Below are 13,147 nucleotides of genomic sequence, written 5' to 3'. Positions count from 1 at the left end.
GTGGTTTTGGCTTGAACAACTGGAAGGTTTGATTAGCTGTCAATGAGGTGAAATAGACTAATAGAACATTTTAGGGAAATCAAGAATTTGGTTTCAGACATTAAGTTTTAAGATACTTGCTAAATATCTTAAGTCAGATATGTTAAACAGGCAACTGAGTGGTTACAGAAGATGTCTGAATTAAAAATTCAGGAATAGTCAGCATATTGACAGTATTTAAAGCCATGAGACTACATGAGCTTATCTAGGAGAGAGTGTGTGGTGGTAGGAGAGAAGAAGTTGTGGGAGAGAAGAAGCTGACTGTGGGGACACTCAGCATTTACAGGGCAAAGATATTGAAAGGAACCAGCAAAGGAGACAAATCTCTGGCTAGTGAGATAAAAGCAGACCAAGAGAGAGTGATAATCTGGAAGCCAAGTGAAGAAAACATTTTAAGAAGGATAAATTAGGTCAGTACTGCTGATAGCCTGAATAATAGGCCTAAACTTGAATCGACTATTTGGATTAGCCACAGGGAGATCTTTGATGACTTTGACAAGTAATTTCAGAATGGTGAATGTTAAAGCCTTATTTGAATTGAATCAAGAGTGACCAGCAAGAGAAACAGAAGTAGTAATTTCAGACATTTCTTTCAAGGAGTTTTGCTGTTAAAGGGAACAGACATTGGGGTGGTAGCTAGAGGGAAATGGGAGGGTTGATGGAAGATTTATTTATTTATTTTTTAAGATGGGAGATATTACATGAGTATGATCCAAGAGAAAGGAAAAAGTTTATATTGTAGGAGAAAGCACAATTGCTGGATTGCTATTCTTGAGTTCAGTTCAATCTCTTAGTCGTGTCCGACTCTTTGCGACCCCATAACTGCAGCTCGCCAGGTCTCCCTGTCCATCACCAACTCCGAAAGTTTACTCAAACTCATGTCCATTGAGTTGGTGATGCCATCCAACCATCTCATCTTCTGTCATCCCCTTCTCCTCCTGCCTTCAATATTTCCCATTATCAGGGTCTTTTCAAAAGAATCAGTTTTTCGCATCAGGTGGCCAAAGTATTGGAGTTTCAGCTTCAGCATCAGTCTTTCCAGCGAATATTCAGGACTGATTTCTTTAAGGATGGACTGGTTGGATCTCTTTGCAGTCCAGGGGACTCTCAAGAGTCTTCTCCAACACCACAGTTCAAAAGCATCAATTCTTCGGTGCTCAGCCTTCTTTATAGTACAACTGTCACATCTATACATGACTACTGGAAAAACCATAACTTTGACTAGATGGACCTTTGTTGGCAAAGTAATGTCTCTGCTTTTTAATATGCTCTGTAGGGTGGTCATAATTTCCTTTCAAGGAGTAAGTGTCTTTTCATTTCATGACTGCAGTCACCATCTGTGGTGATTTTGGAGCCCCCAAAAATAAAGTCTGTCATGGTTTCCATTGTTTCCCCATCTATTTGCCATGAAATCATGGGACTGGATGTCATGATCTTAGTTTTCTGAATGTTGAGCTTAAGCCAACTTTTTCACTCTCCTCTTTCACTTTCATCAAGAGGCTCTTTAGTTCTTCTTCACTTTCTTCCATAAAGGTGGTGTCATCTGCATATCTGAGGTTATTGATATTTTCCTGGCAATCTTGATTGCAGCTTGTGCTTCATCCAGCCCAGTGTTTCCCATGATGTACTTTGCATATAAGTTAAATAAGCAGGGTGACAATATACAGCCTTGACATACTCCTTTTCCTATTTGGAACCAGTCTGTTCCATGTCCAGTTTTAACTGTTACTTCCTGACCTGCATACACATTTCTCAAGAGGCAGATCAGGTGGTCTGGTATTCCCATCTCTTTCAGAATTTTCCACAGTTTATTGTGATCCACAGTCAAAAGCTTTGGCATAGTCAATAAAGCAGAAATGGATTTTTTTTTGGAACTCTCTTGCTTTTTCGATGATCCAGCTGATGTTGGCAATTTGATCTCAGGTTTCTCTGCCTTTTCTAAAACCAGGTTGAACATCTGGAAGTTCAACAGTTCACATATTGTTGAAGCCTGGCTTGGAGAATTTTGAGCATTACTTTACTAGCGTGTGAGATGAGTGCAATTGTGTGGTAATTTGAGCATTCTTTGGCACTGCCGATCTTTGGGACTGGAATGAAAACTGCCCTTTTCCAGTCCTGTGGTCACTGCTGACTTTTCCAAATTTACTGGCATACTGAGTGCAGCACTTTCACAGCATCATCTTTCAGGATTTGAAATAGCTCAACTGGAATTCCATAACCTCCACTAGCTTTGTTCATAGTGATGCTTCCTAAGGCCCACTTGACTTGACATTCCAGGATGTCTGGCTTTAGGTGAATGATCACACCATCTTGATTATCTGGGCCATGAAGATCTTTTTTGCATAGTTCTGTGTATTCTTGCCACCTCTTATTAATATCTTCTGCTTCTGTTAGGTCCATACCATTTCTGTCCTTTATTGATCCCATCTTTGCATGAAGTATTCCCTTGGTATCTCTGATTTTTCTTGAAGAGATCTCTAGTCTTTCCCATTCTATTGTTTTCCTCTATTTCTTTGCACTGATCACTGAGGAAGGCTTTCTTATCTCTCCTTACTGTTTTTTGGAACTCTGCATTCAAATGGGTGTATCTTTCCTTTTCTCCTTTGCTTCTTTCTTCTCTTCTTTTCACAGCTATTTGTAAGGCCTCCTCAGACAGGAAGTCTTGAGTTAGAGGTTATATAATGTACAGAGGTGAAAAATGGCCTTCAGAGCATAAGTAATTTTTGGAGTAAAGAGAAAGATAACCCAGTATATTGGTGCAAATGCAGGGAGAGAGGTCGCTGTGGAGGGAGCATGTGGACATTGTCTTCATGCTTCATTATCAGCTGGAAAGTGTGGTCATATTAGAGGTTTGAGATGAGAGGGGAATGTGGGAAATAATTATCTATAAGAATGAGCAAATAAGTAAAGTAGGGGAATATAGTAGGATTGCTGGGTAACACGGGCCTCCCTGATACCTCAGTTGGTAAAGAATCTGCCTGCAATATGGGAGACCCCAGTTCGATTCCTGGATTGGGAAGATCCCTTGGAGAAGGGTAACACTAAGGTTTATTTGACATGAATTTAAAGTGAGAATAGGTAGCATGATTATTTTCTTCAGCAGTGTTCTGTTGCACAGACGTTGGTATAGTGTAAACAGAATTTTGGATTTAACCAAGTTTGGAATTTGTAAATTATAATGATGGAAAGAGAGTGAGGCAGAGGTAGTAGGGTGTACATTAGAGAGTGATAATATTGGAAATCTAGGCTGGATAAAGGGAGCCATAAAGGAAGATTATGAGAAGGGAGTAAAGGACTGTGGAAAGGAGGCAGGATGAAATGGATTGTGGGCTCTGGCTGGGTTGAGTAATTGTTGAAGTGAGAATCCTAAAGGGAGTGAGGAGAAGGAAGAGGCATTGGTCAGAGATTAGATGATTAAATTGGTATTAGAGTAGACGGGTAGTTACTGATAATGGCAAAGTCTAGGTTATAACCATGAGAGTACTAGTTCCTGGTGAATAGCCAGAGGAAAATTTCACAACTTCTCCAAGCCTTACTTTTTCTCCTCTGCAAAACAGGGATAATGCCTGTCTAACAAAGTTGTTGTAAGGATTAAATGATGTGGTACATGTAAAATACATGACATAGTGCCTAGCATGTGATAGGTTCTTAATAGAATTTCCTTGCTTTCTTTTATAATTTTGAGTCTTATTTCCTCAGCTGAGCAGAATAGTAGAATACTGTAAATGCTTGATACCTTTCCTTATGTTACAAAATTTTATATATGAAGCCTAGGGAAATGAAATTTTTAGGAACTCACTCTACAACCCATTATTATTTTCTCAGTTGAAATGAAAAACACCATTGTCATTGGAACTACCACTATTATGTTAATAAGAAGTACTTCTACAAAGTACTTCTGTAGTATTTCTTCTACAATTCTGTGACTGTTACTATTTATTCATTTAAAAGAATCTGTGTGGCAAGAATTTTCACATCATTTGCATTTAATTGTTATAATAGCGGTACATGGTGCTGGTATTTTTATTATTTTTCCATTTGCCAGTAGAGGAAATGAAAGTGTAGTGAGATGTGCTACAGAAGATTATTTTGGTTAAACTGGAACTTGAACCCAGATCTTCTCACTAACTGGTAACCGAATTTCAGGCAATTCATGGTGTGTCATTGTTGAAAATATTTGCGTGCTACGTATTTGTCTGCTAATCTCTAAAGATCTCTTTTAAAACTCTATAATGAAAGGATTTTTCTTTTTATTTTACAGTCCTTATGATTTATACATTCATCCATCCATTCATTGTTTTCATTCAATACCTACTTATTGTAACCTTTCTAATTATTAGGCCACATGCTAGGCCATAGAAATACAATTATGAGAAAGACATACACCCCTGCCTTCAGGAAATTTTTTCTGTAGTGAGATGGACAAACATTAACAATTACATAAAGTTACTTATAATTGAAGGAAAAGTGCTAGAACCATGTGAACAAGGAAGGATTTGATTGAGTCTGTGCCTTGGCTTGGTGGTGATCATGAGACTTCCCTGTGTCAGTCACTTAGTCGTGGTGACTCTTTGCGACCCCACGGCCTGAAGCCCATCAGGCTTCTCTGTCCATGGAATTTTCCATCAAGAATACGGAAGTGGGTTGCCATTCCCTTCTCCCAGGAGACTTCCCTGAGGAAGTTCCATTTAAGCTGAGATTTGAAGGATAAGCAGCAGTCAGTTAGATGGAGGGGCAAAAGGAAGAAGGGGCAAGCGTGGATGAAGGAATTCTTTCTTCCCTATTCCCCTCCTTTGTCCTTTCTTTCCATTTTTCCTTCCTTCCTTCAGATTATAATTATAATGGTTATTTCTCATTTTCTTTATGGTTTTAAAATGTATTTTAAGTATAAATTAATAATTACAAAGCAGAGAACTGAATTTTTCTCTTAGTGCATTCTCGAGAATTATCAATTTTGGACTGCTTACGAAGTTCTGTGGTGAGTTTACATTCTAGATTCCATCAGTGGTCATGCAGTGAGACCATGGAGGACGTTATTTTTTTTTTTTTTTTGCTGTTTTTTTCCAGTTTTATTGAAAAATAGTTGATAAACCTCACTGTATAAGTTCGAGGTATACAGTGTGATGGTTTGCCTTATGCATATTGTGAAATGATTACCGCAGTAGGTTTAGTTAACATTTATTATCCCATATTCATTTTGCTCTTAAACTCCATCATTGTTTTATGCTGACAGTTTTTGCTGGCACAACACACTGACTTTTTTTTTCCAGAGGTGAATTAATATACCTCTGTTTAAAGAAGTGAATATTTCCATCTAAACTGATGCATTCAGTGTATTATATAAACTACCAATCCATTGCACAAACTATTTGTCCCTGTAGTTGAAAAATACAGTTTCAAGGTTTTTTTTTTTTTAGTTCCAAGTAGAATGGGGACCCAGGCAACTTTTCTTTTTCTTGTTTTCACGCTGTCATCTGTTGACCCACAGCTAGCATTTTATGTATTGATAACACATGGTCCCATATATTGCTGTAGCAGGAAATCCATTAGACGTAAGAAGAGAAATCTTATTAGATGAATATTATATCAATGCAATATCTCTTTTTGGCAAAGTACCACTCATTGTTACAAGTTCTAAAATATGTTTATAACTAGTATAGGATCATGTTGGGACTAAGGCATTTAGGAAAGCAGAAGAGAAGGTTTGAAAAGGAAATTGACTACAGAAAGCAAAGGATGAATAATTCTTGGACTTTACCAAAAGATTCCTGAGAGCACATTTATCAAGCAAAGGTGATGGAACTTGGTTGGAATGACTCCAAGCGGCAATGAGATTCTGGCTAAGTGTTATTACAACAGAGAAACAGATATAGAGCAATAATACCATAGACTTCTTTTGTCTAACAAGTAGACTTCTCAAGAACATAAGCAATTGTTCATGATTTTTTTTTTCCAGTCACATCCATTTATGTAAGAGAGCAATATAATATAGTTGAAAGAAAATGTACTTTAGAGGTATTTGTCTATTTTTCAGTACTGCCACATTCTTGTGTGAGCTAGGGTGATCTTCTAAATTTGAGCCTCAGTTACCTCATCTCTGAAATCAGGAAAATACCTTAATGAAATAATGAAATTTGGTATTCATAATGACAGTCCTGAAACAGTGAAAGGCCTGGAAAGTCTGAATTATTCACTAATTTTTTATAGTGTTAGCTTTGTCTAGAATTGTAATCCTTGTATCACTTTACTCCAGTATCATGAATAGCTAATGAATCAAAACAGCCCATTGTCAGGCTATAGAGAAACAGAGCGTATTCCATGTTTCTACTTGTTATATATGCTAAAAACATTACTACCTATGAACCAATATAAATTCACTTTAAACTGAAAAGAAACTATTAATTCTGTTTGTTGGTGCTAGCCAGAGAGCAAAAGATTAGGCAACTTGTTCTTCTTTTTCTCTGCCTAATACTTTTCTGTCCCTCTTTGAATTTAGGAGCATGTATCCTGTTTGGAAATCTTTTCTCGAGGGAACAATGCAGGTAGCCCAGTCTCGGATCAATATATGTGAAAACTATAAAAACTTCATTTCTGAGCCTGCAAGGACAGTGAGAAGCCTAAAAGAACAGCAACTAAAAAGGGTATCGTTTCTGTTTGTTCTTTTCTTTTAATATCTCACTACTATGTTTATAATCTGCAAGATTATGTTCAATTGCATTTTACACTTTGAATTTTTCTCGATGTTCCAAATGTTTCTGATTTTAACGTAGACTTTCTGATTTCAACATGTTCCCTCTGGCTACTGTATTTTATTAATTGACACAGGTGAGTATGATTTGAATCTGAAAGCTCAGTAAACATTTCTTACAAATATCACTTTTCAATTTAACTCAAGGAAGTAGACCTACTTAGATTGGTATATATTAAAACAATTACAATGTTATTAATCCCACTAAGTCTTGATAAAATCTTAGTTTCGGTTTGATCCATTTTGCATAATAATTTAAAGGAAATTGACACATCTTGACCATATATAGCGAACTTATTACCAAAATTGGGTTACTCTAAGGTTTAATTATATAAACTACATAAAAAATTTTAAATGATTATACAGAATTTTAAAATTCATAGAATAATGTGATTTTTATGAAAAGCTTGTGATTGAAAGTAGGTAATTGAATTAGATCCTCTTAGGAAATAGTTACAAAATTAGAGATTATCATGATGCCTAAGAAGTATTTAAATGTTTTTTATGGAAGTATTAATACTTTAAAAATTATTAAAGTAATTATTTAAGGAAATAATATTTCACAAGCCATTGTTTTGATTCTAATTGTCCTTTGGATTTTCACTAATTTTTACAAACGAAAACTAAATAAACTAATCTTCCATTTTTGCCAAAGATGATTTTAGTAGCACAAAATCAATGTTATTAATAAATATATCTCTTTCAAGCACTCACGTAATATCAGTGGGTTTTAACATACTTCTATAAGAATGCCTCTGCTCAAAATTGTCTTTCAAAATTTTCTTTCAAAACAATACATGATCACTGACCAAACAAGGCTTTCGACTGGAAGAAAAAATGTTGTGTATGTGTGTGTGTGTATCCATCAGCACATGCAGAGAGAGAGTCGGAGACAGAGGTAGAGAATTGATCTAGCTCCTTCCTAACTGGGAGGAAATATGATGTTTCAAATAGCCGGTACATTCACCGAGCTAATTGAATTATTGGAAGTTCTACATTTCTCAATATCAGAATATTTTGAAAGAGTTAACAGATTTGTGCTCTTCTATGCTCTGAATGTCACTGAACATACCGGGGCAAAGAATGTTTGGTGAGGTTTGACAAGTCCACTTATCTGTGAATTAACTTATATTATAGCCAGTAATAATAGTGTTTATGTTTTATCTAAGCAGTTGTTGAACACTAAATATATTTTGAGCATTCGAGGAGGGAATGGCAACCCACTCCAGTATTCTTGCCTGGAGAATACCATGGACAGAGGAGCCTGGCAGGCTATAGTTCATAGGTCACAAAGAGTTGAATACAACTGAAGCAAGTTACACACACACCATATATTGAGCATACCTATCAGGACTCTGAAATTGCAGATGACAGAAACTTACTTCAAACTGACTTAAACCAAGAAGAGAATGTATAACTAAAAATTTCAGCGGGGATGGAATCCAGGCAGGAGTGGATCCAGGAGCTCAAATGATGGCATTAGAATTCGTGTTTCTTCCCATCCGTTAGCTTTCCCCGGTGGCTTCATTCTTCAGCAACTTTCTGTGGCATAGCAACTCTCCCCACGTTGTGCTGTCCCTAACATGCCAGATTTACAAATATCAGAGCTAGCAATTCCACAATTTCCACTTTCCCCAAAGTTCTAACAAAACTACCAGAATTGAGGCTCATTGACTTTTGTTGAGTTACAGAGGTTACAGTCCTTGTGCAAACTACATGGACTAAAAATTGGAAAAGGTGATTCTCCAAAAGAAAATTGAGATGGATTCCCAGTGGAGCAAGAAAAGCAACACATGGCCACAAATACTGACTTTTCCAATTGTACTTCCCAAACTTTACAACAAATTGACTCCACATAGGATCAAAAAATCATCTGTTTTTTGTTCTGTACCCCAACCCTTTCTCCATACTTTCTTTTTTCTTTTAGCCTCCTTTTGGATTAATCTTGTATTTTTCTTTTTTTCTTTTAGGGTGATGAGAGCACTTAATATGAGCTCTACCCTCTTAACAGATTTTTTAAGTGAACAATACAATATTGTTATCTATAAGCACAATGTTGTGCAGACAATCTCTAGAACTTATTTATTTTGTATAACTGAAATTTTTTATGTTTGATTATTTTATGTATTTCATGTAAGTGGAATCATGCAGTATTTGTTCTTCTGTGACTGGCTTGTTTCACTTGGCATAATGTCCTCTAGTTTCAACCATTTTGTTGCATGGATGCATGCATGGGATATCCTTTTTTAAGGCTGAATAATATTCTACCATATGTATATATCATATTTTTTAATACATTCATGCATTTATCCACATTTTGGCTATTTCCATATTTTGACTTTTGTGAATAGTGCTGCCGTAAACACGGGAATACTAATATTTCTTTGATATCCTGATTTCACTTGTTTTGGATAAATACCTAGAAGTAGGATTGCTGGATAATGTCTGATAGTTGTAGTTTTAATTTTTTGAGGAATCACCATACTCTTTTCCATAAAGAGCTATACCACTTTGCATTTTCACCAACAGTGCACAAGGGTTCCAATTTCTCCCCAACCTTGCCAATACTTGTTGTCATTTGTTTTTTTGGTAATAACCATCCTAACAGGTATGAGGTGATATCTCATTGTGGTTTTGATTTGTAGTTTCCCTGGTGATTAATGACATTGAGCAATCTTGTACTTTTTATTATCAAAATTTCCTTCACTATTAGCTTTTTAATTTTATAATCTTGTTCTTTTAGTAATTACTTTAGAGATTCCAATATGCTTTTTTGACATACTGTAGTTTACCATGAATTGGTACTTTTACTGCTCTTCAAACTTCAAGTCTATTGTGAATTAGTACTTTACCACCTCTTAAACAATGTAAAAATGTTTTAATAACATAATTCCATTTACCTCCCTATTAGGACTTCTTTGCTATTAGACCTTTTGTCTCTTGCCATGTCTTTTGTACTTTTTCTGCACTTTCTTTATTAATGTACTTTTTTCTGCATTTCAGTCTGAATATTTTCAACTGTTATCTTCCAGTTGATTAACACTCTGTTCTGCTATTTATCTTTTTCTTTTTGTGTGTTTTTATAGATTGATTGAAGTAAAGTTGATTTACAATACTGTGTTATTTTCAGTTGTACAGCAAAGTGATTCAGTTTTATATATTTTTCAGATCATTTTCCAGTGTAAGTTATTTCAAGATATTAAATATAGGTCCCTATGCTATACAGAAAATCCTTGTTACTTACCTGTTTTATTCATAGTACTTTGTATCCATTAACCCCATACTAATCTATCCCTCCTTTCCTGCTTTTTCTCTTTGATAACATGTTTGTTTTATATGTCTGTGAGTCTATTTCTGTTTGTATATAGATTCATTTGTAATTTTTGGATTCCACACATAAGTGATATCATATAATATTTGTTTTTGTCTTACTTTCTTCATTTAGTATGATATTCTGTAGGTCTATCCATGTTGCTGCAGATGGCAAAATTTTGTTCTTTTTATGCCTAAATATAGTCCAGTGTGTGTGTGTATTGTGTATGCCACATCTTTATCATTTTTTTGAATATCGTTGATTTATAATGTTGTCTTAGTTTCTGCTGTAGTGTAGTTATATATACACTTATGTCCACTCTTTTTTAGATTCTGTTTCCGTATAGGTGGTTACAGAGTGTTGACTAGAGTTCCCTGTATATGCTACATCTTCTTTATACAATTATCTCTCCATGGGCACTTGGGTTGTTTTCATTTCTTCACTATTGTGTATAGTGCCCCTGTGCTGTTCTGCTATTTCTTTCTTTTTTTTTTTTTATTTATTTTTATTAGTTGGAGGCTAATTACTTTACAATATTGTAGTGGTTTTTGCCATACATTGACATGAATCAGCCATGGTTTTACATGTGTTCCCCATCCCGATCCCCCCTCCCGCCTGCCTCCCCATCCCATCCCTCTGGGTCTTCCCAGTGCATCAGCAGAGGAAACCAGATCTGAAAGAGACACGTGCACTCCAATGTTCTGCTGTTTCTAATCTGCTTTTAAAACTTATCTTTTGGGATCTCAGTGTATTTTTCAGTTCTGGAATTTTTTATTTTTTAAAAAATGGAGTCCGTGTTTCTGATGCAGTTCTTCCTGTTTTTTCTTTCTCCTGTTTAATGTATTACTCCTAATCTCTGTTTCATAGTTCCACTATCTGAACACTATAGGTCTCTTTTTATCACTACCTGTTTTTTTGTTTGTTTGCTTGTTTTTGGTTATTTGGGTCTACTGCTTTTGTAAGCCTCATGGTGCTGTATATTGTGGATAAAAACTGTAGTGGCTCTGGAAGATGTTTTCTGTTTCCAAAGAGAGTTAAGTTTTTTAGCAGGCAGACAGAATACTATTTAATCACTTTGATTCTGATAGGGTCTAGTGTTAGACTTTTTAGGCTTGTCCGTTTCACATTTGTCCTTACTTCTGGGGTCTTACCTGAAAGTATAGGATATTTAACAAAGCCTTTCTGTTTTGACAAGACTTGAACTCCAGCCTTTGTCTTCTCAACATCATGTAGCTGCTCTGCTCCCTCTGTTCATTGCTCAGCTCATTAGCCTTTTAGCTACTGTTCTTTCCTGAATTTCTTGGAGCTTCATTCCACACATGCCATTTAGAAGTCAACTGATGACTTGGGGAAATTGCATAGATTTTATGGCTTGCTTCTCTGTAGTACCCTTCTTCCCAGATTGAGTCTCTCAAGTTCCTACTCTTTTGGCACCCTCAAACTCCAACCTCTGTTTCCACAGTCTAGTTAAAAAAAAACAAAAACTCACTTCTGTTTATATTCTGCTTCTCTGTACTGTGATTCAAAAATTGCCATAAGGAAAAAATTCAAGGTGAATGTAGAGCATACCTAGCTGTGCTTCTCTTCTTCCAGATATTAAGTCCCTCAAGTCCAATGTGTATTGCTGTTCTTTAATTCTGGCTATTTCTAAAAATCTCTGTTGTCTAACTTTTACAGTTAATAGACAAGAAGAGGATAGTCTAAAACAAATTGTTCATGATCAAAACCAATTTGACTTAAAATTCTCCATCTGTAATATCTTTTTAATTGAAGTATAGTTGATTTGTAGTATTAAATTAGTTTGAGTTGAATAATATAATGGTTTGAAATATTTATAGATTATACTTCCATTTATAGTTACTATATAGTACTGGTTATATTCTTCATGCTGCACAATATATTCATGTATCTTATCTCTTGCCCCTCTCCCCTTACCTCACTCCATTGATAACCACTGGTCTATTCTTTATATATATGAGTCTGCTTCTTCTTTGTTGTATTCACTACTTTATTTTTTAAATTCCACATGTAAGTGTTAACGTACACTGTTTGGCTTTCTCTGACTTATTTCACTAAGCATAATACCCTCTAAATCCATCTATGTTGTTGCAAATGGCAAATTTTCGTTCTTTTTTATGACTGAGTAGTATTCCTTTGTGTGTGAACTATATGTATACCATAGCTTCTTTACCCATTCATCTGTTGATGGACACTTAGAATACTTCCAAATCTTGGCAATTGTTTTTTTTTTTTGTTTGGTTTGTTTTTTTTTTTTTCATTAGTTGGAGGCTAATTACTTCACAACATTTCAGTGGGTTTTGTCATACATTGATATGAATCAGCCATAGAGTTACACGCATTCCCCATCCCGATCCCCCCTCCCACCTCCCTCTCCACCCGGTTCCTCTGGGTCTTCCCAGTGCACCAGGCCTGAGCACTTGTCTCATGCATCCCACCTGGGCTGGTGATCTGTTTCACCCTAGATAATATACATGCTGTTCTTTCGAAACATCCCACCCTCACCTTCTCCCACAGAGTTCAAAAGTCTGTTCTGTACTTCTGTGTCTCTTTTTCTGTTTTGCATATAGGGTTATCGTTACCATCTTTCTAAATTCCATATATATGTGTTAGTATGCTGTAATGTTCTTTATCTTTCTGGCTTACTTCACTCTGTATAATGGGCTCCAGTTTCATCCATCTCATTAGAACTGATTCAAATGAATTCTTTTTAACGGCTGAGTAATATTCCATTGTGTATATGTAACACAGCTTCCTTATCCATTCATCTGCTGATGGGCATCTAGGTTGCTTCCGTGTCCTGGCTATTATAAACAGTGCTGTGATGAACATTGGGGTCTCTTTCAGATCTGGTTTCCTCAGTGTGTATGCCCAGAAGTGGGATTGCTGGGTCATATGGCAGTTCTATTTCCAATTTTTTAAGAAATCTCCACACTGTTCTCCATAGTGGCTGTACTAGTTTGCATTCCCACCAACAGTGTAAGAGGGTTCCCTTTTCTCCACACCCTCTCCAGCATTTATTGCTTGTA

The 13,147-nt window shown here is 36.0% G+C and overlaps 1 protein-coding gene across 3 annotated transcripts in view; it reads left to right on the top strand.

Moving 5' to 3' along the window:
- FCHSD2 (FCH and double SH3 domains 2) overlaps positions 1-13,147 on the top strand; it is a 259,190-nt gene that overhangs the window by 115,222 nt on the left and 130,821 nt on the right. For all 3 annotated transcript variants that reach the window (XM_061149638.1, XM_061149628.1, XM_061149647.1), the window contains exon 5: positions 6,536-6,680. In XM_061149638.1, the coding sequence (XP_061005621.1) occupies positions 6,536-6,680 (145 nt within the window). The remainder of the gene's footprint in view (positions 1-6,535; positions 6,681-13,147) is intronic.

The sequence above is a fragment of the Dama dama genome, chromosome 1, assembly GCF_033118175.1.
Source record: "Dama dama isolate Ldn47 chromosome 1, ASM3311817v1, whole genome shotgun sequence".
Taxonomy (NCBI): domain Eukaryota; kingdom Metazoa; phylum Chordata; class Mammalia; order Artiodactyla; family Cervidae; genus Dama; species Dama dama.
Note: the sequence above shows the minus strand (reverse complement) of the source record. Positions and strands in the feature narration are given on the sequence as shown.